We start from the raw sequence: 21,096 nt of genomic DNA on the forward strand, positions 1-21,096 counted from the left end.
GGGGTTTCACCATGTTAGCCAGGATGGTCTCGATCTCCTGACCTCGTGATCCGCCTGTCTCGGCCTCCCAAAGTGCTAGGATTACAGGCTTGAGCCACCGCGCCCGGCCACACAGATTTTTTTTAACCAAACAAGGATGGAAAACAGTATTTGAGGAATGTGAAATGCACATATTTGGAGGGCTGGCTTTTTGTATATTTGAGTTCTGGGCCAACTGTGAGACTTGAGTATGCACAGATTTTGTTATGCTCGGGGAATTCTGAAACTAATCCCCGAAGTACACTGAGGAACCACTGTACTAAGTTTTTTATTCTTTTTTTTTTCTTTTTTGCTTATCAGGCATGCATTTATTTACACAATGAGGGAGACAGTGAGTTATTGAAGCTTTTATTTAAAAATCTGCCTACTTCTTTCACCAGTTTTTCACTCCCCATAACAGTATTTACCTTTATATCACTAATAACAGGTTATATTACTCCAGTTTTGTTTTCAGTGTTACATATTATTTTTTTCCTCCTCGAAAATGGGACTTATCTAGCATCACAGCACAAATTCCCCATTTCCCCAATGTAATCTAATTTTTGGCTACATGATCATTCCATGTTTATATCATTGAGACTCTAATGCTATCCTCAGCTGAACTGTGGTTCCTTTTCCTTTCTGAACCTTTCCATGGTTTCATTCCGTTCTGAAACATGTTATGAAACATAACATGTTTCATTTGCTTAGTTTTCTTTGTACTGTTGATCACTTAATTCAATCCCATACTTTTACCCAGTGTTGTAAATACACTTTAATATGTACAGATACATTGAGTGTTCTTTCTACTATTATCTTTCTAAAGCGCTCTGTCCTAGAACCTGGAGTCTTCTAATCTTTATTCATCTGATTGGGTTGCCCTGTAGGTCTGCTACATTACTGTCATTTGGGATTTCCCTTCACCATCATCCTGGAGGTTTATTATTTTCTCTATATATATATCCCCTGTTTTCTGTGTCTCCTATCTTTCTTGGTTTATGTCATCTTTTTTGTAGAGTGCATGCAACATGCAATAGTTTCCTGAGAAAGGGTATGAGATTGGGTGGGGGAAGGGTGGGATTTGCACATCTGATAGTCTTTATTCTGCTTTCACACTCAGTTTCCTGTGTAGAGAATTCTAGGTTAGAAAACATTTTCTTTCAGAATGTCGTTGCTCCATTGTTTTCTAGTTTCCAGTCTTGATGGTACTAAAGACCGATGCTGTTCTAATTCTTAATCTTTATATGAAACCTTTTCCCCCAGTGGAAGTCTGTAAGATAATTGCATAGTGATGTGCCGCACTCAGCCTGTTTTCACCTCTCATACTAAAGATTTGATGTTCACTTTCTTTTTTTTTTTTTTTTTGAGACAGAGTCTCGCTCTGTTGCCCAGGCTGGAGTGCAGTGGCTGGTTCTCAGCTCACTGCAAGCTCCGCCTCCGGGGTTTAGGCCATTCTCCTGCCTCAGCCTCCCGATTAGCTGGGACTACAGGCACCCGCTAGTTTTTTGTATTTTTTAGTAGAGACGGGGTTTCACCGTGTTAGCCAGGATGGTCTTGATCTCCTGACCTTGTGATCCGCCCGTCTCGGCCTCCCAAAGTGCTGGGATTACAGGCTTGAGCCACCGCGCCCGGCTTGATGTTCACTTTCAACACTGAAACTCTGATTGTTTGGTTTTGAATCTTAATTTTTTTTTTTTTTTAGGTGACAAAGTGTCACAGTTAAAAAGAGTAATCTTTCAGAAAGCCATATTTATGAATGAAAATAAAATGTCTAGTATGTACTTCAAAATCTGGTGTAGGTACAGTGGCAGGGTTGGGATACAGTTGAAAATAGACTGGCAATGAGTGGTAATTGCTTTGTGACACTAGTATAATAAATGGCATGGGGTTCATGATTCTTTCTACTTTGGTATATATTTGAAATTGTCCATGATAAAAATAAATGAATAATGAAGGCAAAAAGAAGCTTATGAGTCATATACAGGAAACAAAATTCAGTTATTCAAATGTTATAGGAAAATGCGGAAGACGATTCTCTAATCCTATTGCAATTTAAAAACAGAGAACAGTGTTTGTGAAAAGAGGAAATTACCCAGAGAAAGCTTCAGGTGGAAAACTAGTATAGACCAGGGCTTCAAAGGGTACTAGATGAAATTTGACCAAAACAGCAAAAAGTACTCTAGGTAGAACATCCACATCACCAATAAAGGCATAGAAAGATACTTATTAAAGACAAGTATAGTAAATTGCAAGGTTAAAGAGTTTGGATTCCTTGGTGTGGTAGCTCACGCCTGTAATCCCAGTACTTTGGGAGGCCAAGGCAGGTGGATCACTTGAGCCCAGGAGTTTTGAGTCCAGCATGGGCAACATAGCAAGACCCCATCTTTACTAAAACAATTTTTAAAAAGAATAAAGCTGTTGTTGTTTCCTGTGTATCTATATTGTTAGGCTCATTTGTTTGTAAAAATAATTTGGAGTAGCTGTGTGTAAGGCAAAGGATTGTTGGAGCTAATAACATAAAAATGCTGTTTAAGAAATAAGCAAAGTGAGAACTTTGGTTTGGGAAAAACTTCAGAGTTTATTTCCATCTTCATTGTTAAGCAGTATTGACTTGTTACTTTTTTGAATGAAGTTTAAAATATTGTTTCCTTCGTTTTCTCAGCACAAACATTTCACTGAAGATATTCAAACAAGGCAGTATCGTTCCTTGGAAGTTCTGATAGGATCCGGCTATAATACCCCTGCTGACATTTGGAGCACAGCATGCATGGTAATGTTTTTTCCCCTTGGCTTTCACTTGTTAAGTGGTACATATCTTGCCCTGTTTGCTAATTTCAGTAAACCAGCAAATTAACTAGCAGAAAAGAACGTAACACAGATGACTTACCATAGGAATTCTAAATTCTATGTCTAGAGAGGTCCGAATTCAAAAATCTGTCTGGCATTTCATTTGGTTACTGCCAAGTTCCTGTTAGGTGAAGGAACCAAATGTTTCTTACTACAGATTGTTGGGGGGAAAAATAATGAAAATAACTACTAAGAGGTGTTGTTGGTTTTGATTAGGAGATTACAAGTATCTTTGCATTTTTAGCACTCATCTGTTTTCAGATCAGAGAAACCCCTGGAAACTGCTTCATTTTGTACAATTCTGCAGCTCCTCAGATATCTTTGTAGCTCCCAAGATGTGAAGTCCAATCATTCATAGATTCGTAAATGGCTATTTAGCCCCCCGCAAGCAACTATTCCAGTGGTCAGATTTAGTTGATCATAAATGATTTCCTACTAATAGCCTCATGTTAGAATGTGTTACATTGTTTCTTAAAATGTATTATACTCCTTAATATCTTTAATCACCACAATTTCTAACCATGTTTATTTACTTGTTTCTGTTCTATGTTGTAAGCCCCATACTGTCAGGAATCATGGCTGTTATGTATAACTGTCTGGATTCATTGCCTGACACATTTTGAGTGATCGCTTACAATGTAATTCCGATGCTAACTACCCAGAGTTATCGCAGACTTCATAGGTTAAGAGCATGATTCCCCACAAGATTGCTCTCACTTCAGACACTAACCACAAGCCACAGGATCCACAAGCCACTTGTTTTTCTAACCAACTGGCTACAAATTAAGAGGTTTGCATTACCCCCTCAGAAAGTGCTAAGCTTGCTATAGTTTTTTTATAAAGAATACCAATCAGGACACATAGGGGAAAGTCGGAAAGGGTACTAAACATGAAGCTTCTATGTCCTCAGGACTTGTCACCCTCCTGGCACATTGATGTGTGTCACCACCGCCGGGATGCTCACCCAAGCTTCAAGTGTTCAGAGTTTTATTGAGATGTCATTAATTAGGTATTGATTGAATCATTGGCCATGTGATTGAGCTCAGTCTTCAAGCTTTCCCTCCCTTCCCTGGAGGCTGGGAAGTTGGAAATACCCAATCCTCTGATCATGTGGTTGGTCTTTCCCGTATGTCCAACCTTGATCTTAAAACTATGTAGGGGCTGGCCACAGTGGCTTATGCCTGTAATCCCAGCACTTTGGGAGGCCGAGGCAGGTGGATCACTTGAGATCAGGAGGTTGAGACCAGCTTGACCAACATGATGAAACCCTGTCTCTACTGAAAATTAGCCAGATGTGGTACATGCCTATAATCCCAGCTACTTGGGAGGCTGACACAGGAGAATCGCTTGAACCTGGGAGACAGAGGTTGCAGTGAGCCAAAATCACACCATTGCACTCCAGCCTAGGCAACAAGAACGGAACATCAAAAATCCAACTATATAGGGCCCCAACATGAGTCACTTTGTTAATATAAACTTAGATATGGTCCAAGAGACCCACCATGGACAAAGACACCTAGCTCTTGGAAATTCCAGGGGTTTAGTGAAAGGGTGGCCTGCTCCCCCACACCTGTGGGTGTTTCTAGTTAGGTGGAAAGAGAGACTTGAGAAAAGAAATGAGACACAGAGACAGAGTATAGAGAAAGAAAAAGTGGGCCCAGGGGACCAGCGCTCAGCATACCGAGGACCCCCGCCTGCACTGGTCTCTGAGTTCCCTCAGTATTTATTGGTCATTATCTTTACCATCTCGGAAAAAGGGAAGTGGCAGGACAATAGGGTCATAGTAGGGAGAAGGTCAGCAGTAAGACATAGGAATAAAGATCTCTGTGACTTGAATAAGTTTAAGGAAAAGTGCTGTGCCTTGATATGCATATGTAAACATCTCCATGAACTTTTTTAGTGCATAAAGAGCAGCGTTGCCGCTAGCACATCCTGCCTTCAGCCCTAAGGCGGTTTTCTCCCATCTCAGTAAACAGAACGTGCAATCAAGTTTTACACCGAGAGGTTCCATTGCCCAAGGACGGGCAGGAGACAGATGCCTTTCTCTATCTTAACTGCCAAGAGGCCTTCTTTCCTCTTACACTAATCCTCCTCAGCACAGACCCTTCACGGATGGCAGGCTGGGGGACAATGCAGTCTTTCCCTTCCCACAAGGCCATATTTCAGACTATCACATGGGGAGAAACCTTGGACAATACCTGGCTTTCCTAGGCAGAGGTCCCTGCAACCTTCCGCAGTGTATGTTTCCTTGTGTCCTTGGGTACTTGAGATTAAGAGAATGGTGATGACTTTTTTTTTTTTTTTTTTTGAGACGGAGTCTTGCTCTATCGCCCAGGCTGGAGTGCAGTGGCATGGTCTCGGCTCGCTGCAAATTCCGCCTCCCCCTGCCTCAGCCTCCTGAGTAGCTGGGACTACAGGCACTCGCCACCACGCCCAGCTAATTTTTTTGTATTTTTAGTAGAGACGGGGTTTCACCGTGTTGGCCAGGATGGTCTTGATCTCCTGACCTCATGATCCGCCCACTTCGGCGTCCCAAAGTGCTGGGATTGCAGGCGTGAGCCACCGTGCCCGGCCGACAAACTGATTTTAAATCTTTGAGATGAATGTCCAGAAGTGGGATTGCTGGATCATGTGGTAACTCTACTTTTAGATTTTTAAAGAACCTCCATATACTTTTCCATGAGGGTTGTACTAATTTACATTCCCACCAATAACATTCAAGACTTCCCTTTGCTCCACATTCTCACCAACACTAAATCTTTCATCTTTGTGATAACAGCCATTCTGACAAATATGAAATGATATCTCATTTTGGTTTTAATTTGCATTTCCCTAATGATTAATGATGTTGAGCTTTTTTTTTTAGTAGATCTGTTGGCCATTTGTGTGTCTTCTTTTCAGAAATGTGTATTTAGGTCCTTTGCCTGTTTTTTAATAGGTTTTTTTGTTTGTTTGTTTTCTTGCTATTGAGTTGAGTTCCATATTATTTTGGATATTAACCCCTATCAGATGTATAGCATGCAAATATTTTTTCCCAACCCATAGGTTATCTGTACACACCCTTATTTCCTTTGCTGTACAGAAGTTTTTTAGTTTGATATTATCCCATTTGTCTGTATTCGCTTTTGCTCCCTGGGCTTTTGGGGTCAAACCCAAAAAAATCGTTGCTCAGACCAATATCATGTGGGTTTCCCCCTTGTTTTCTTCTGGTAGTTTTTCAGTTTCAGGTCTTATGTTTAAGTCTTTCGTCCATTTTGATTTTTGTATTCGGAGTGCAATTTCATTCTTTTTATATCCAGTTTTTCCAACACCATTTATTGAAGAGACCATCCTTTTCCCATTCTGTATTCTTGGCATTTTTGTCAAAGATCACTTGACCATACATGCGTGGGTTCATTTCTTTTTTTTTGAGTCGGAGTCTCACTCTGTCGCCCAGGCTAGAGCGCAGTGGCGCGATCTCGGCTCACTGCAAGCTCCGCCTCCTGGGTTCACACAATTCTCCCGCCTCAGCCTCCCCAGCAGCTGGGACTACAGGCGCACGCCACCGTGCCCAGCTAATTTTTGTATTTTTAGTAGAGACGGGGTTTTACCATGTTAACCAGGATGGTCTCAATCTCTTGACCTTGCGATTCACCTGCCTTGGCCTCCCAAAGTGCTGGGATTATAGGTGTGAGACACCGCGCCCAGCCACGTGGGTTCATTTCTGGGCTCTCTATATTGTTCCTTTGGTCTATGCTTCTGCTTTTTTTGCCAGGACCATGCTGTTTTAATTACTGTAGCTTTGTAGTATAGTTTGAAAGTAGGTAGTGTGACACTTCCAGCTTTGTTCTTGTTTTGAGACAGGGTCTCATACTGTTACTCAGGCTGGAGTGCAGTGGCACAATCATGGCTGTCTTCAGCCTCCGCCTCCTGGGCTCAAGCGATCCTCCCACCTCAGTCACCCAAGTAGCTGGGACTACAGGTGTGCCCCACCACATCCAACTATTTTTGTATTTTTTGTAGAGATGGGGTCTCCCTGTGTTGCCCAGGCTGGTCTCAAACTCCTGGGCTCCAGTGATCTGCCTGCTTCAGCCTCCCAAAGTACTGGGATTACAGGCGTGAGCCATCACGCCCAGTCCAGCTTGCTTCTTTGTGTTCGTGACTGCCTTGGCTATTTGGGATTTTTTGTGATTGCATGTGAATTTTAGGTTTGTTTTTTCTATTTATATGAAAAATAACATCGCAATTGTGATAGAGATTGCATTGAATCTGATAGATCACTTTGAGTAGTATGGACGTTTTAACAATAGTAAGGCCGGGCACGGTGGCTCACACCTGTAGTCCCAGCATTTTGGGAGGCCAAGGCAGATGGATTGTGTGAGACCAGCCGGGCAACATGGCAAAATCCCATCTCTACAAATAATTTTAAAATTAGCCAAGTGTGGTGATGCATGCTACTTTGGAGGTGGAGGTGGGAGAATCACCTGAGGTCAGGAGGTAGAGGTTACAGTAAGCCAAGATTGCACCACTACAGTCCAGCCTGGGTCACGGAGCAAGACCCTCTCTCATAAAATTAAATTAAATTAAATTAAATTTAAATTAAAATCTTCCAAACCATGAACATAAGATATATTTTCATTTATTTGTGTCTTCAATTTCTTTTCTCAGCATTTTATAGTTTTCAGTGTACAGGTCTTTTACCTCCGTGCTTAAATATGTTTCTAAGTTTTTTTTTTTTTTTTTTGTAGCTATTGTAAATGGGATTGATCTCTTGGTTTATTTTTCAGCTAGTTGTTAGTTTACAGAAATGCTGCTGATTTTTGCGTGTTGATTTTGTATCCTACAACTTTACTGTATTTGTTAGTTCTAATGGGTTTTTGGTGGAGTCTTTAGGGTTTTCTGTATATAAGATCATGACGGGCCAGGCTTGGTGGCTTATGCCTGTAATCCCAGCACTTTGGAAAGCTGAGGCAGGAGGATCACTGGAGCTCAGGAGTTCGAGGCCAGCCTGGAGAACATAGTGAGACCCCATTTCTACCAAAAGAAATGAAAAAATTAGCCAGGTGTGGTGGCACATACCTGTAGTTTCAGCTACTTGGGAGGCTGAGGCAGGAGGATCACTTGAGCCCAGGAGTTGAGGCTACCACAAGCCATGATTGTGTCACTGCACTCGTCCATCCTGGATGACAGAGCAAGACTCTTATCTTGCCAAAAAAAAGTTTTATGTTATCAGCTAACTGATATTTGTACTTCTTTCTTTTCTGTTTGTCTGTGTTTTAATTGCTCTAGTAAGGACTGTTAATACTACAATACTATGTTGAATAGAAGTGGGGAGAGTCTTGTTCTGGATTTTAGAAGAAAAACTTCCAATTTTTCACCATTGAGTATAATGTTAGCTGTGGCCTTCTGATCTGAATGTGATTAGTCTGTTTAAATTGTCATTGTTTTAACTTTTCCATGCATTTCTTGCTATCTTCTAAGCCATTTTTCTCAAAGGCAGTAGTCTAGAGAAGGTTAACAAAGGATGGTACACTGGTTTGTTTCTTAATAGACTTTATTTTTTAGAGCAGTTTTAGGTTCACAGAAAAATTGAACAAAAAGTACAAATAAGTTTTATATGCTCCCCACACACAGAGCCTCCCCCACTATCGATCTGCTGCTCCACAGTGATACATTTGTTACAGTGAACCTACATTGACACATCATTATTAACCAAAGTCAGTAGTTTACATCTCATTTCACTCTTTTACGAGTTTTGACAAATGTATCTATCATTATTATATGCAATATCATTTCACTGCTCTAAAACTCCTCTGTGCTCTGCCTGTTCATCCCTTCCTTCCCCCACTCCCTGGCAACCACTGATATTTTTATTGTCTCCATAATGTCAAATAGTTGGAATCATACAGTATGTAGCCTTTTTAGATTGGGTTCTTTCACTTAGTAATATGCATTTAAGGTTCCTCCATATCTTCATGGCTTAATAGCTCATTTCTTTTTAGCACTGAAGAATATTTCATTTTCTGGCCTCCTGAATAGCTGGTACCACAGGCATATAGCACTGCCATGACTGGCTCATGTGTTTTTTTGTTTTGTTTTTTAAACTTTAATTTCAGTATCTTTACTGAACTCTATATATGAGACCATGAGTTGTTTTTTTTTTTTTTAAGTCCTGGTGTCAGGAATGATTGACAAGTTTTGGTGAATAAGAATGATGATTTGTTTCTCTGTTGCTTTGGGACTATATACCTTAGGACAACTCAGGGTAGAACAAGTATCTGCTCTATCACTGTGGTTCAGTTTCATAATAAATGAATGAAATGTAAAACAAGCAATGCCAAGCAAGAAGCCATAGCACTCTTGACATTTAGAGATAGTATTTGATTCCTAAACTATCCTGAAACTTCTGGTTTTGTGGTCTCCCTCTGGACGGTAGTACTGTTTTGAGAAAGGCTGTTCTGTCATGAAATTGCAGAAACTGACACTGGTGAGCCACCTAGACCTAAACTTGGGTCTAAATTGAGAATATTTAGTCCTAGAGTCTACAGTTCTTGAGGTTGTTTGGACCACTTAGTACCATTGATTTAATCAAAATTGACCTGCGACTAGCGCTTATTTTATAACTGTGTTTCCCTATCAATAAGGTTATTTTTAAAAACTGCTGTTGGCAGGGCACAGTGGCTCACGCCTGTAATCCCAGCACTTTGAGAGGCTGAGGCAGGCATATCACGAGGTCAGGAGATCAAGACCATCCTGGCTAACATGGTGAAACCCCATCTCTACTAAAAATACAAAAATTAGCGGGGTGTGGTGGTATGCAACTGAAATCCCAGCTACTGGGGAGGCTGAGGCACGAGAATTGCTTGAACCCAGGAGGCAGAGATTGCAGTGAGCCAAGACTACACCACAGCCTGAGTGACAGAGCGAGACCCTGTTTCAAAAAAAAAAAAAAAACATATACCAACCACTTTTTACTTTTTCCATTAATTCATTATAACCCATGCCATCATCATTTCACAAATGGATCAATACAGTGACCTCCTAATTTCCTTTCTCTGCTTCTGTTTTTCTCCCTTCATGTCACATTATCACATAGTGGCCTGAGTGGTCTTAAGTGTTAATCAAATCATATTACTCCCCTGTTTTAAATCCTCTAATTGCATCTATTCCACTCAAAATCCTATTTTCTTTCCCTAGTCTTGTGAAGCTCATTCTTACCTTGGACCTTTGGACGTGCTTTCTCCTTCACCTTATGCAGGTCTTTGTTCAACAGAATCTCTTTAGAGATATCTTCCTGACGATTTTATTTGAAATAACCCCCACTTTATCACTTTTCTTTGTCACATAGAACTTGTGACTCCCTGAAATACATGGGTTTTTTTTATGTTTGCTTTCTATATGAGGCAGGGAAATTGTCTGTGATTCTTAAATAGGAAAGGGGTATGTGCAGTAGACATATGCATTTTGAAAAAATTCTTCAGCAATTCTTACATACACCTTTGTTACAGAACCATTTATTTGCTTTGACTAATATAATTTACAGCTGTGTTAAGACTGGAAAAACACTACTTTTAAAACTGGAAATGAGTAGTAGAATAAATTTAGTAACAACAAAAAAACTAATAACTGAACTCTGGAGTTTCCCAACCATCCTTTTTGACCTGTGGCTATTGTAACCCTCTTTCATCCTCTCTGGTGCTGAAACATTGCTTCCTTGCTGTTAAGACGTCTTTCCTTTGCTTCATTCCCCTGCTGTTGGTTGTTTGCAGAGCACTAACCACTAGGACTGGGTACTTAATTATGTTACTTCTCCATATCAAGAGGAGCAATAAGTAGACTTCTAAACAAAATTTGAACAAAACTTGGCATATCTGGTTTGAAATGAGTTTCAAAGCCACCTTCAACTTAGTATCTTCATGATTTGAGCAATTAAATATGGTTAGTAACAGAAATAAGGCATGAATGATACTCATCAGATGTTTCTAGAAATATTGTTACAGTTAAAACTAAATTTACTTTTTCCCTTTTTTGTCTTTTTTAACTCTTTAATCATTATCTCCCCATTATCTTCACCCCTCAGCCTCTGTAACCACCATTCGGCTCTCTGCTTCTATGAGTTCAATTGTTTTAGATTTCACATATAAGTGAGAGTGTTGCAGTATTTGTCTTTCCGTGCCTGGCTTATTTATGTTTTCCAATTCCATCCATGTCATTGCAAATGACTGAATTTCCATCTTGTTTTTAAGGCTGAATAGTATTCCATTCCATTGTGTATACAAGTTGAATATCCCTAATCTGAAACACTTGGTACCAGTTTCAGTTAGGGGAATTTTTTAGATTTTGGAATATTTGCAGAATACATACTGTCTGAACATTTCTAATCCAAAAATCTAAACTTCGAAATGCTCCAAATGAGCGTTTCCTTTGCATGTCGTGTCAATTTTGGACTTTGGAGCAACCTGTATATACCACATTTTATTGTCTGTTTATCTGATCTGTATAGACTCAACTTAGATTGATTTTAAAATCAATTTAGGTTGATTCCATAACTTGACTATTGTGAATAGTGCTGCCATGAATATGGGAATGCAGACATCACTTAGACAAACTGATTTTTTTTCTTTTTTTTTTGGAGACGGAGTCTTGCTCTGTCGCCCAGGCTGGAGTGCAGTGGCGCGATCTCAGCTCACTGCAAGCTCCGCCTCCTGGATTTAGGCCATTCTCCTGCCTCAGCCTCCCGAGTAGCTGGGACTACAGGTGCCTGCCACCTCGCCCAGCTAGTTTTTTGTATTTTTAGCAGAGACAGGGTTTCACCATGTTAGCCAGGATGGTCTCGATCTTCTGACCTCGTGATCCGCCTGTCTCGGCCTCCCAAAGTGCTGGGATTACAGGCTTGAGCCACCGTGCCCGGCCGACAAACTGATTTTAAATCTTTGAGATGAATGTCCAGAAGTGGGATTGCTGGATCATGTGGTAACTCTACTTTTAGATTTTTAAAGAACCTCCATATACTTTTCCATGAGGGTTGTACTAATTTACATTCCCACCAATAACATTCAAGACTTCCCTTTGCTCCACATTCTCACCAACACTAAATCTTTCATCTTTGTGATAACAGCCATTCTGACAAATATGAAATGATATCTCATTTTGGTTTTAATTTGCATTTCCCTAATGATTAATGATGTTGAGCTTTTTTTTTTAGTAGATCTGTTGGCCATTTGTGTGTCTTCTTTTCAGAAATGTGTATTTAGGTCCTTTGCCTGTTTTTTAATAGGTTTTTTTGTTTGTTTGTTTTCTTGCTATTGAGTTGAGTTCCATATTATTTTGGATATTAACCCCTATCAGATGTATAGCATGCAAATATTTTTTCCCAACCCATAGGTTATCTGTACACACCCTTATTTCCTTTGCTGTACAGAAGTTTTTTAGTTTGATATTATCCCATTTGTCTGTATTCGCTTTTGCTCCCTGGGCTTTTGGGGTCAAACCCAAAAAAATCGTTGCTCAGACCAATATCATGTGGGTTTCCCCCTTGTTTTCTTCTGGTAGTTTTTCAGTTTCAGGTCTTATGTTTAAGTCTTTCGTCCATTTTGATTTTTGTATTCGGAGTGCAATTTCATTCTTTTTATATCCAGTTTTTCCAACACCATTTATTGAAGAGACCATCCTTTTCCCATTCTGTATTCTTGGCATTTTTGTCAAAGATCACTTGACCATACATGCGTGGGTTCATTTCTTTTTTTTTGAGTCGGAGTCTCACTCTGTCGCCCAGGCTAGAGCGCAGTGGCGCGATCTCGGCTCACTGCAAGCTCCGCCTCCTGGGTTCACACAATTCTCCCGCCTCAGCCTCCCCAGCAGCTGGGACTACAGGCGCACGCCACCGTGCCCAGCTAATTTTTGTATTTTTAGTAGAGACGGGGTTTTACCATGTTAACCAGGATGGTCTCAATCTCTTGACCTTGCGATTCACCTGCCTTGGCCTCCCAAAGTGCTGGGATTATAGGTGTGAGACACCGCGCCCAGCCACGTGGGTTCATTTCTGGGCTCTCTATATTGTTCCTTTGGTCTATGCTTCTGCTTTTTTTGCCAGGACCATGCTGTTTTAATTACTGTAGCTTTGTAGTATAGTTTGAAAGTAGGTAGTGTGACACTTCCAGCTTTGTTCTTGTTTTGAGACAGGGTCTCATACTGTTACTCAGGCTGGAGTGCAGTGGCACAATCATGGCTGTCTTCAGCCTCCGCCTCCTGGGCTCAAGCGATCCTCCCACCTCAGTCACCCAAGTAGCTGGGACTACAGGTGTGCCCCACCACATCCAACTATTTTTGTATTTTTTGTAGAGATGGGGTCTCCCTGTGTTGCCCAGGCTGGTCTCAAACTCCTGGGCTCCAGTGATCTGCCTGCTTCAGCCTCCCAAAGTACTGGGATTACAGGCGTGAGCCATCACGCCCAGTCCAGCTTGCTTCTTTGTGTTCGTGACTGCCTTGGCTATTTGGGATTTTTTGTGATTGCATGTGAATTTTAGGTTTGTTTTTTCTATTTATATGAAAAATAACATCGCAATTGTGATAGAGATTGCATTGAATCTGATAGATCACTTTGAGTAGTATGGACGTTTTAACAATAGTAAGGCCGGGCACGGTGGCTCACACCTGTAGTCCCAGCATTTTGGGAGGCCAAGGCAGATGGATTGTGTGAGACCAGCCGGGCAACATGGCAAAATCCCATCTCTACAAATAATTTTAAAATTAGCCAAGTGTGGTGATGCATGCTACTTTGGAGGTGGAGGTGGGAGAATCACCTGAGGTCAGGAGGTAGAGGTTACAGTAAGCCAAGATTGCACCACTACAGTCCAGCCTGGGTCACGGAGCAAGACCCTCTCTCATAAAATTAAATTAAATTAAATTAAATTTAAATTAAAATCTTCCAAACCATGAACATAAGATATATTTTCATTTATTTGTGTCTTCAATTTCTTTTCTCAGCATTTTATAGTTTTCAGTGTACAGGTCTTTTACCTCCGTGCTTAAATATGTTTCTAAGTTTTTTTTTTTTTTTTTTGTAGCTATTGTAAATGGGATTGATCTCTTGGTTTATTTTTCAGCTAGTTGTTAGTTTACAGAAATGCTGCTGATTTTTGCGTGTTGATTTTGTATCCTACAACTTTACTGTATTTGTTAGTTCTAATGGGTTTTTGGTGGAGTCTTTAGGGTTTTCTGTATATAAGATCATGACGGGCCAGGCTTGGTGGCTTATGCCTGTAATCCCAGCACTTTGGAAAGCTGAGGCAGGAGGATCACTGGAGCTCAGGAGTTCGAGGCCAGCCTGGAGAACATAGTGAGACCCCATTTCTACCAAAAGAAATGAAAAAATTAGCCAGGTGTGGTGGCACATACCTGTAGTTTCAGCTACTTGGGAGGCTGAGGCAGGAGGATCACTTGAGCCCAGGAGTTGAGGCTACCACAAGCCATGATTGTGTCACTGCACTCGTCCATCCTGGATGACAGAGCAAGACTCTTATCTTGCCAAAAAAAAGTTTTATGTTATCAGCTAACTGATATTTGTACTTCTTTCTTTTCTGTTTGTCTGTGTTTTAATTGCTCTAGTAAGGACTGTTAATACTACAATACTATGTTGAATAGAAGTGGGGAGAGTCTTGTTCTGGATTTTAGAAGAAAAACTTCCAATTTTTCACCATTGAGTATAATGTTAGCTGTGGCCTTCTGATCTGAATGTGATTAGTCTGTTTAAATTGTCATTGTTTTAACTTTTCCATGCATTTCTTGCTATCTTCTAAGCCATTTTTCTCAAAGGCAGTAGTCTAGAGAAGGTTAACAAAGGATGGTACACTGGTTTGTTTCTTAATAGACTTTATTTTTTAGAGCAGTTTTAGGTTCACAGAAAAATTGAACAAAAAGTACAAATAAGTTTTATATGCTCCCCACACACAGAGCCTCCCCCACTATCGATCTGCTGCTCCACAGTGATACATTTGTTACAGTGAACCTACATTGACACATCATTATTAACCAAAGTCAGTAGTTTACATCTCATTTCACTCTTTTACGAGTTTTGACAAATGTATCTATCATTATTATATGCAATATCATTTCACTGCTCTAAAACTCCTCTGTGCTCTGCCTGTTCATCCCTTCCTTCCCCCACTCCCTGGCAACCACTGATATTTTTATTGTCTCCATAATGTCAAATAGTTGGAATCATACAGTATGTAGCCTTTTTAGATTGGGTTCTTTCACTTAGTAATATGCATTTAAGGTTCCTCCATATCTTCATGGCTTAATAGCTCATTTCTTTTTAGCACTGAAGAATATTTCATTTTCTGGCCTCCTGAATAGCTGGTACCACAGGCATATAGCACTGCCATGACTGGCTCATGTGTTTTTTTGTTTTGTTTTTTAAACTTTAATTTCAGTATCTTTACTGAACTCTATATATGAGACCATGAGTTGTTTTTTTTTTTTTTAAGTCCTGGTGTCAGGAATGATTGACAAGTTTTGGTGAATAAGAATGATGATTTGTTTCTCTGTTGCTTTGGGACTATATACCTTAGGACAACTCAGGGTAGAACAAGTATCTGCTCTATCACTGTGGTTCAGTTTCATAATAAATGAATGAAATGTAAAACAAGCAATGCCAAGCAAGAAGCCATAGCACTCTTGACATTTAGAGATAGTATTTGATTCCTAAACTATCCTGAAACTTCTGGTTTTGTGGTCTCCCTCTGGACGGTAGTACTGTTTTGAGAAAGGCTGTTCTGTCATGAAATTGCAGAAACTGACACTGGTGAGCCACCTAGACCTAAACTTGGGTCTAAATTGAGAATATTTAGTCCTAGAGTCTACAGTTCTTGAGGTTGTTTGGACCACTTAGTACCATTGATTTAATCAAAATTGACCTGCGACTAGCGCTTATTTTATAACTGTGTTTCCCTATCAATAAGGTTATTTTTAAAAACTGCTGTTGGCAGGGCACAGTGGCTCACGCCTGTAATCCCAGCACTTTGAGAGGCTGAGGCAGGCATATCACGAGGTCAGGAGATCAAGACCATCCTGGCTAACATGGTGAAACCCCATCTCTACTAAAAATACAAAAAATTAGCCGGGCATGGTGGCGGGTGCTTGTAGTCCCAGCTACTCGGGAGGCTGAGATAGGAGAATGGCATGAACCTGGGAGGCGGAGGTGGCAGTGAGCCGAGATCGCGCCACCACACTCCAGCCTAGGCAACAGAGCAAGACTCTGTCTCAAAAAAAACAAAACTGCTGTTGTACTGATTTTTAAAACTCCATTTATAATCAGTGAGATTTATGTAGCCCCACTGTTACCCTAACACTATCTTTTCATTCTGCATGGCACTTATTCCCAAGGTTATCATTTCCTAAGACGCTCTCGAACACTGTAAGAGGTTTTTCTATTACAGGAGACAGGCTTTTCTTTTCCTGATTAGGGAGTACTGACTTGCCAGTCACATAGGCTAGGCTCCTGACTCCCTTTACACTTAATCTTCTGATTTTCTAAGGACCTACAAATTGGCCAGGCACAGTGGCTCACGCCTGTAATCTCAGCACTTTGGGAGGCCGAGGCGGGTGGATCATGAGGTCAAGAGATTGAGACCATCCTGGCCAACATGGTAAAACCCCATCTCTACTAAAAATACAAAAATTAGCTGGGCGTGGTGGCACATGCCTGTAGTCCCAGCTACTCTGGAGGCTGAGGCAGGAGAATCACTTGAACTCGGGAGGCAGAGGTTGCAGTGAGTTAAGATCACGCCATTGCACTCCAGCCTGGTAGGCAGAGCAAGATTCCATCTCAAAAAAAAAAAAAAAAAAGACCTAGGAATCAGGAACTTTCCATCTGGGACAGTCTAGGGAGTACTTCCTATGCAAAAGTTAATAGTGTACTTGTCAAACACTAAAGAGTCATAAGTAGACATCTGAATTTTTTTGTTTTGATTTTTTTTGTTTGGTACAGAATCTCAATTTCTAGCCATGTGTGATTATAATGTAAGAAAGACCTGTTCTTCTCATGAATAATAATTTAGAATCACCTTAATATCCAGGTGTGCCTTTTTCTGGCCAAAAAAGGGAAACTTGGGAGGGCTAAATTGCTGGGGTTTAGGGTGGGGAGGTTTAGGCATGAAATAACCCACATGTTAGTATTTACTGAGTCTTTGCTGTTCTCAGCACTTCTCATTCTGATCAATGATATCAAGATGATTTCACTCTAGTTTCCAGTCCCTGGCACTACTCCTGGACATCTCACTGGCATGGACAGTTTGTGTGTGGTCCCTGAGGTGGGCAGGGACCAAGGTACCAGAGGCTGCAGCACAAGGTCTTAACCCTCTTCCTGGGCTACAGAGAAAAGCAAGATCACTTGGCACAAGGACCAAGAAGCCTTCCTGAGCTAGGAGCAGGAAAAAGGACTTCCTGAGCTAGGAGTGCCTCAGGACACAAGGACACAAGTGGCTGCCTACCCCACAGTTTATTTATTATTATTATTATTTTTAGAGACAGGGTCTTGCCATCTTGCCCAGTATAGTCTCAAACTCCTGAGCTCAAGTGATGCTCTCTCCCAAAGTGCTGGGAGTACAGGTGTGAGCTACTGTGCCCAGTCCCCACATTGTTTTAAAGGACCCTAGGCCAGGTGCTGTGCATGTTAGTATTTACTGAGTCTTTGCTCTTTTCTCCATTTTATTAAGATAGGGATGTGGAAGAAATGCTTTAGGAATAATCTTATGGGTTTTTTTGTTTTTTTTTTTTTAATCTGTAAATTTTCCCAAGGGAACAAGAGTTACTTCATATTGAGCTAAATAGCAGTAAGCTTTCCAAAGACCTTCTTTTCTGTTGTGCTTTCATATACTGTCCTCTTTTTTTTTTAGGCCTTTGAACTGGCCACAGGTGACTATTTGTTTGAACCTCATTCAGGGGAAGAGTACACTCGAGATGAAGGTGAGAACCCTTAACCATGGATGTGTGTGTGTGGCATTTACACTTTCCACATTTAGCTAACATCATTTGTTAGTACTGAAGAGCCTTAGTCTTGTTAGTGTGCAAAGCATATGTAAATCCCAGAAAAGTTAGAAATATAAAAGACATTTTATAGTCGGTTTTTAGATATTTTCTGAAAAATACTAAGCTCTGTCAGAGTCAAAAGGCCACAGTTAACCTAAAACTTCTGTGTGCTGGACAATTTTTTTCTTCAACATCTAGTTATCTTCCTTTCTATATATATCAGTGGTTCATGCTTTACCCAGTTTGAGTTCACCTGTTCATCAACCTGTTGCTCAATTATGCCTCTAAATTTATTTAGAGGTCAGTAACTTTAATATACACACACTACTTAAATGCAGAGACTATATCCTATTTCTATAAATTCTGCCAACATTTAGCATTCTTTTTTCCCTTTTCTGAATATAAAACTGTAATTTTTTCTTTTTTGGAATTCCATTTTAAAACAAAATAGAACGGATTTACATGTTGTGGTAGCCAATGGGAAAAGCTTAAGCTGCCAGTTACTTTGTCTGAGAGACTGTGGAAGCAGACAACTGTATGTGTCTGATTTTTCTATTATGGCATCCAGATAACTAAATGGGTTAATAATTTGAGTGAACAAACAAAATGGTTTTGTTGTTGTTGTTGTTGTTGTTGTTTTGAGACGAAGTCTCACTCTGTCGCCAGGCTGGAGTGCAGTGGTTCAAGCGATTCTCGTGCCTTGGCCTCCCGAGTAGCTGGGACTGCAGGCGTGCACCACCACACCCAGCTAATTTTTGTATTTTTAGTAGAGACAGGGTTTCACCGTGTTGGCCAGGATGGTCTCTGTCTCTTGACCTCGTGGTCCACCCCTTTCAGCCTCCCAAAGTGCTGGGATTACAGGCATGAGCCACCGCGCCCAGCCAAGAAAATGTTTTATACAGTTGAGGCAGCTTATGTTTTATTTGTAGGATTAATGAGGATTATTTTGAGAGATCACTACAGCATCTGCCCTCCCAATGTAGAGAACATGTTCTTTTTGCACTTTCCTTGAGTCTTTGGGAACACATATTTCATGCTCTATGGAACCAGGAGTGCTCTTTGTTTCTCAAAATGTGGTCTTCTGGGATATTAATAGGTAGTGTTAGTAGGACCTGCTAATATCCCTAATGAATACCATTTGGAAAATGCTATCTATCTAATTCCCATGAATGCCTATTTAAGTGAATACATATTTTGTATGTATAAGCCCCATGTTAGAGGATACTATAATTACTACTTGATTTTACCCATTCTCTGCTTGCTCTTTTTCTGGGTTATAGGTTTGGGGTTATAGGCTTACAGTGTTTGGGGTTATAGGCCTGGAAACTACCTACTATATTTGTTGGGAGGGTGATTAATTTTTTTTTACTTCCCTAGATTCTCCATAAGTGTTAGTGTGTGGTACAGAACACGTATAGTGGCTAGAATTATATCGAGTAGTAGTATGCTACCAAACCTGAAAATTTTAATATATATGCAGAGTCCCAAATAAGGGGACAAGGAAAACCATCTTCCCTAGATATTTAAATTCTAATTTATTCGATCCTATACCAGTTAGTACTAATAGTCCTTAGGTCAAGCATCAACCCTACCTGTGCTGTTCTACTGTAGTTTGGCCTATAAGAGCAGGAACAAGCAAACCCTTACCCCTGACTAGTGTGTGCATAGTTTGTTACGAGTTATGGTAGGACAGGAGCCTAAGTACCATGTCCTCTACTCTGGCTTTCCACAACCCTAACTCATGGGATAATACTTAATAATTTTGTCTGTCAAGTATATCAATCCTCATAAGCCAAAGATAGGTTGCAGGAATTAATGTAAAGTAACAACTTCAAGGGAATTCCTTGGTATAGGAAAAATATTTAAAGAACCGATATTTTACTTGGAAGTTTACTTAAGTTTCTAAGAACTTTAAGAAGCTCTCTTAGAAACTGTAGTCTAAGTTTTTCCTTGGTATTCTCATTTTGGTTATTGTTAATGGTAAAAACACATTTGCAGGTCCTGCCAAAAACCAGCAGAAAAATTCTTGGCATGCAGGTACTTGTTACCAAACCATAAATTCAGTCAAAACTCCTCAAAGGTTGTAGGGAAGTCATAAATGTGAAGTCTTCTTTAAATGACACCTATTCCTTTACATGAGAAAGATATAACCTGAAACCTTCACAAATTCCCAGATAATATGAATGTCTCTAGCATGTTATTTCCCCTGTAAGATACATAACTGGAAGTTTAACCCTTAATGATTCTGTAACTACAGGATAAAAGTATTTTGTAAAGCTTTTTTTTCTGGCCAGGAGCCATCATTTTAAAAAAAAAAAAAAAAAAAAAAACTTTTATATTCTGCCTGGGTGTTCACACCTGTAATCCCAGCACTTTGGGAGGCTGAGGTGGATGGATCACTTGAACCCAGGAGTTTGAGACCAGCCTGGGCAACATGGCAAAACCCCACCCATCTCTACAAAACATACAGGCCAGGCACAGTGGCTCACACCTCTAATCCCAGCATTTTGGGAGGCCAAGGCAGGCAGATCACTTGAAGTCAGGAGTTCAAGACCAGCCTGGCCAACATGTGAAACCCTGTCTCTACTACAAATACAAAAATTAGCTGGACGTGGTGGTGTGCACCTGTAATCCCAGCTACTCAGGAGGCTGAGACACAAGAATCACTGGAACCCAGGAGGTGGAGGTTGCAGTGAGCCGAGATCATACCATTGCACTCCAGCCTGGGCGACAGAGCAAGACTCTATCTCAAAAAAAAAAAAAAAAAGGTTTTATATTCTTAATTTCTGTCACCTGCAGAGGGAAAAAAAAAAAGACAGTAGATCTGCCTGAGGTGTGTGTACTGGTTGTTCCCAGACTCACCTCCTGGTTAAGAGGCTGCATGCCTCCCTGGTGGCGCTCATGATCCATATTCATACTGTGACGATTACAGATCATCAAGTAGCTATACTTTAAATGTTTGTGCTAATCTTTACTTTTAAAAAATGATTTTAGGAAAAAAAGCTTTAGACAAGACATAAGATAATTGGTTTTCATTTGAGTTTTAGCTCATATTAGCCCTGAAGTTTCAAGTTAGGCCATTTGTGCTTTTTGAGGTTCTGTTTTCTCATCTTTAAAATGGGGTATCGGCTGGGCGCGGTGGCTCAAGCCTGTAATCCCAGCACTTTGGGAGGCCGAGACGGGCGGATCATGAGGTCAGGAGATCGAGACCATCCTGGCTAA

At 40.5% G+C, this 21,096-nt stretch overlaps 1 protein-coding gene across 1 annotated transcript in view; it reads left to right on the forward strand.

The window, feature by feature from the left end:
• The window catches only part of SRPK1 (SRSF protein kinase 1), a 58,920-nt gene that overhangs the window by 31,355 nt on the left and 6,469 nt on the right, over nt 1-21,096 (forward strand). The window contains exons 10-11 of the mRNA XM_011945366.1: nt 2,681-2,788; nt 17,742-17,811. Of these exons, the coding sequence (XP_011800756.1) occupies nt 2,681-2,788; nt 17,742-17,811 (178 nt within the window). The remainder of the gene's footprint in view (nt 1-2,680; nt 2,789-17,741; nt 17,812-21,096) is intronic.

This window comes from Colobus angolensis, unplaced genomic scaffold (assembly GCF_000951035.1).
Source record: "Colobus angolensis palliatus isolate OR3802 unplaced genomic scaffold, Cang.pa_1.0 Scaffold24, whole genome shotgun sequence".
NCBI classification, from domain to species: Eukaryota; Metazoa; Chordata; class Mammalia; order Primates; family Cercopithecidae; genus Colobus; species Colobus angolensis.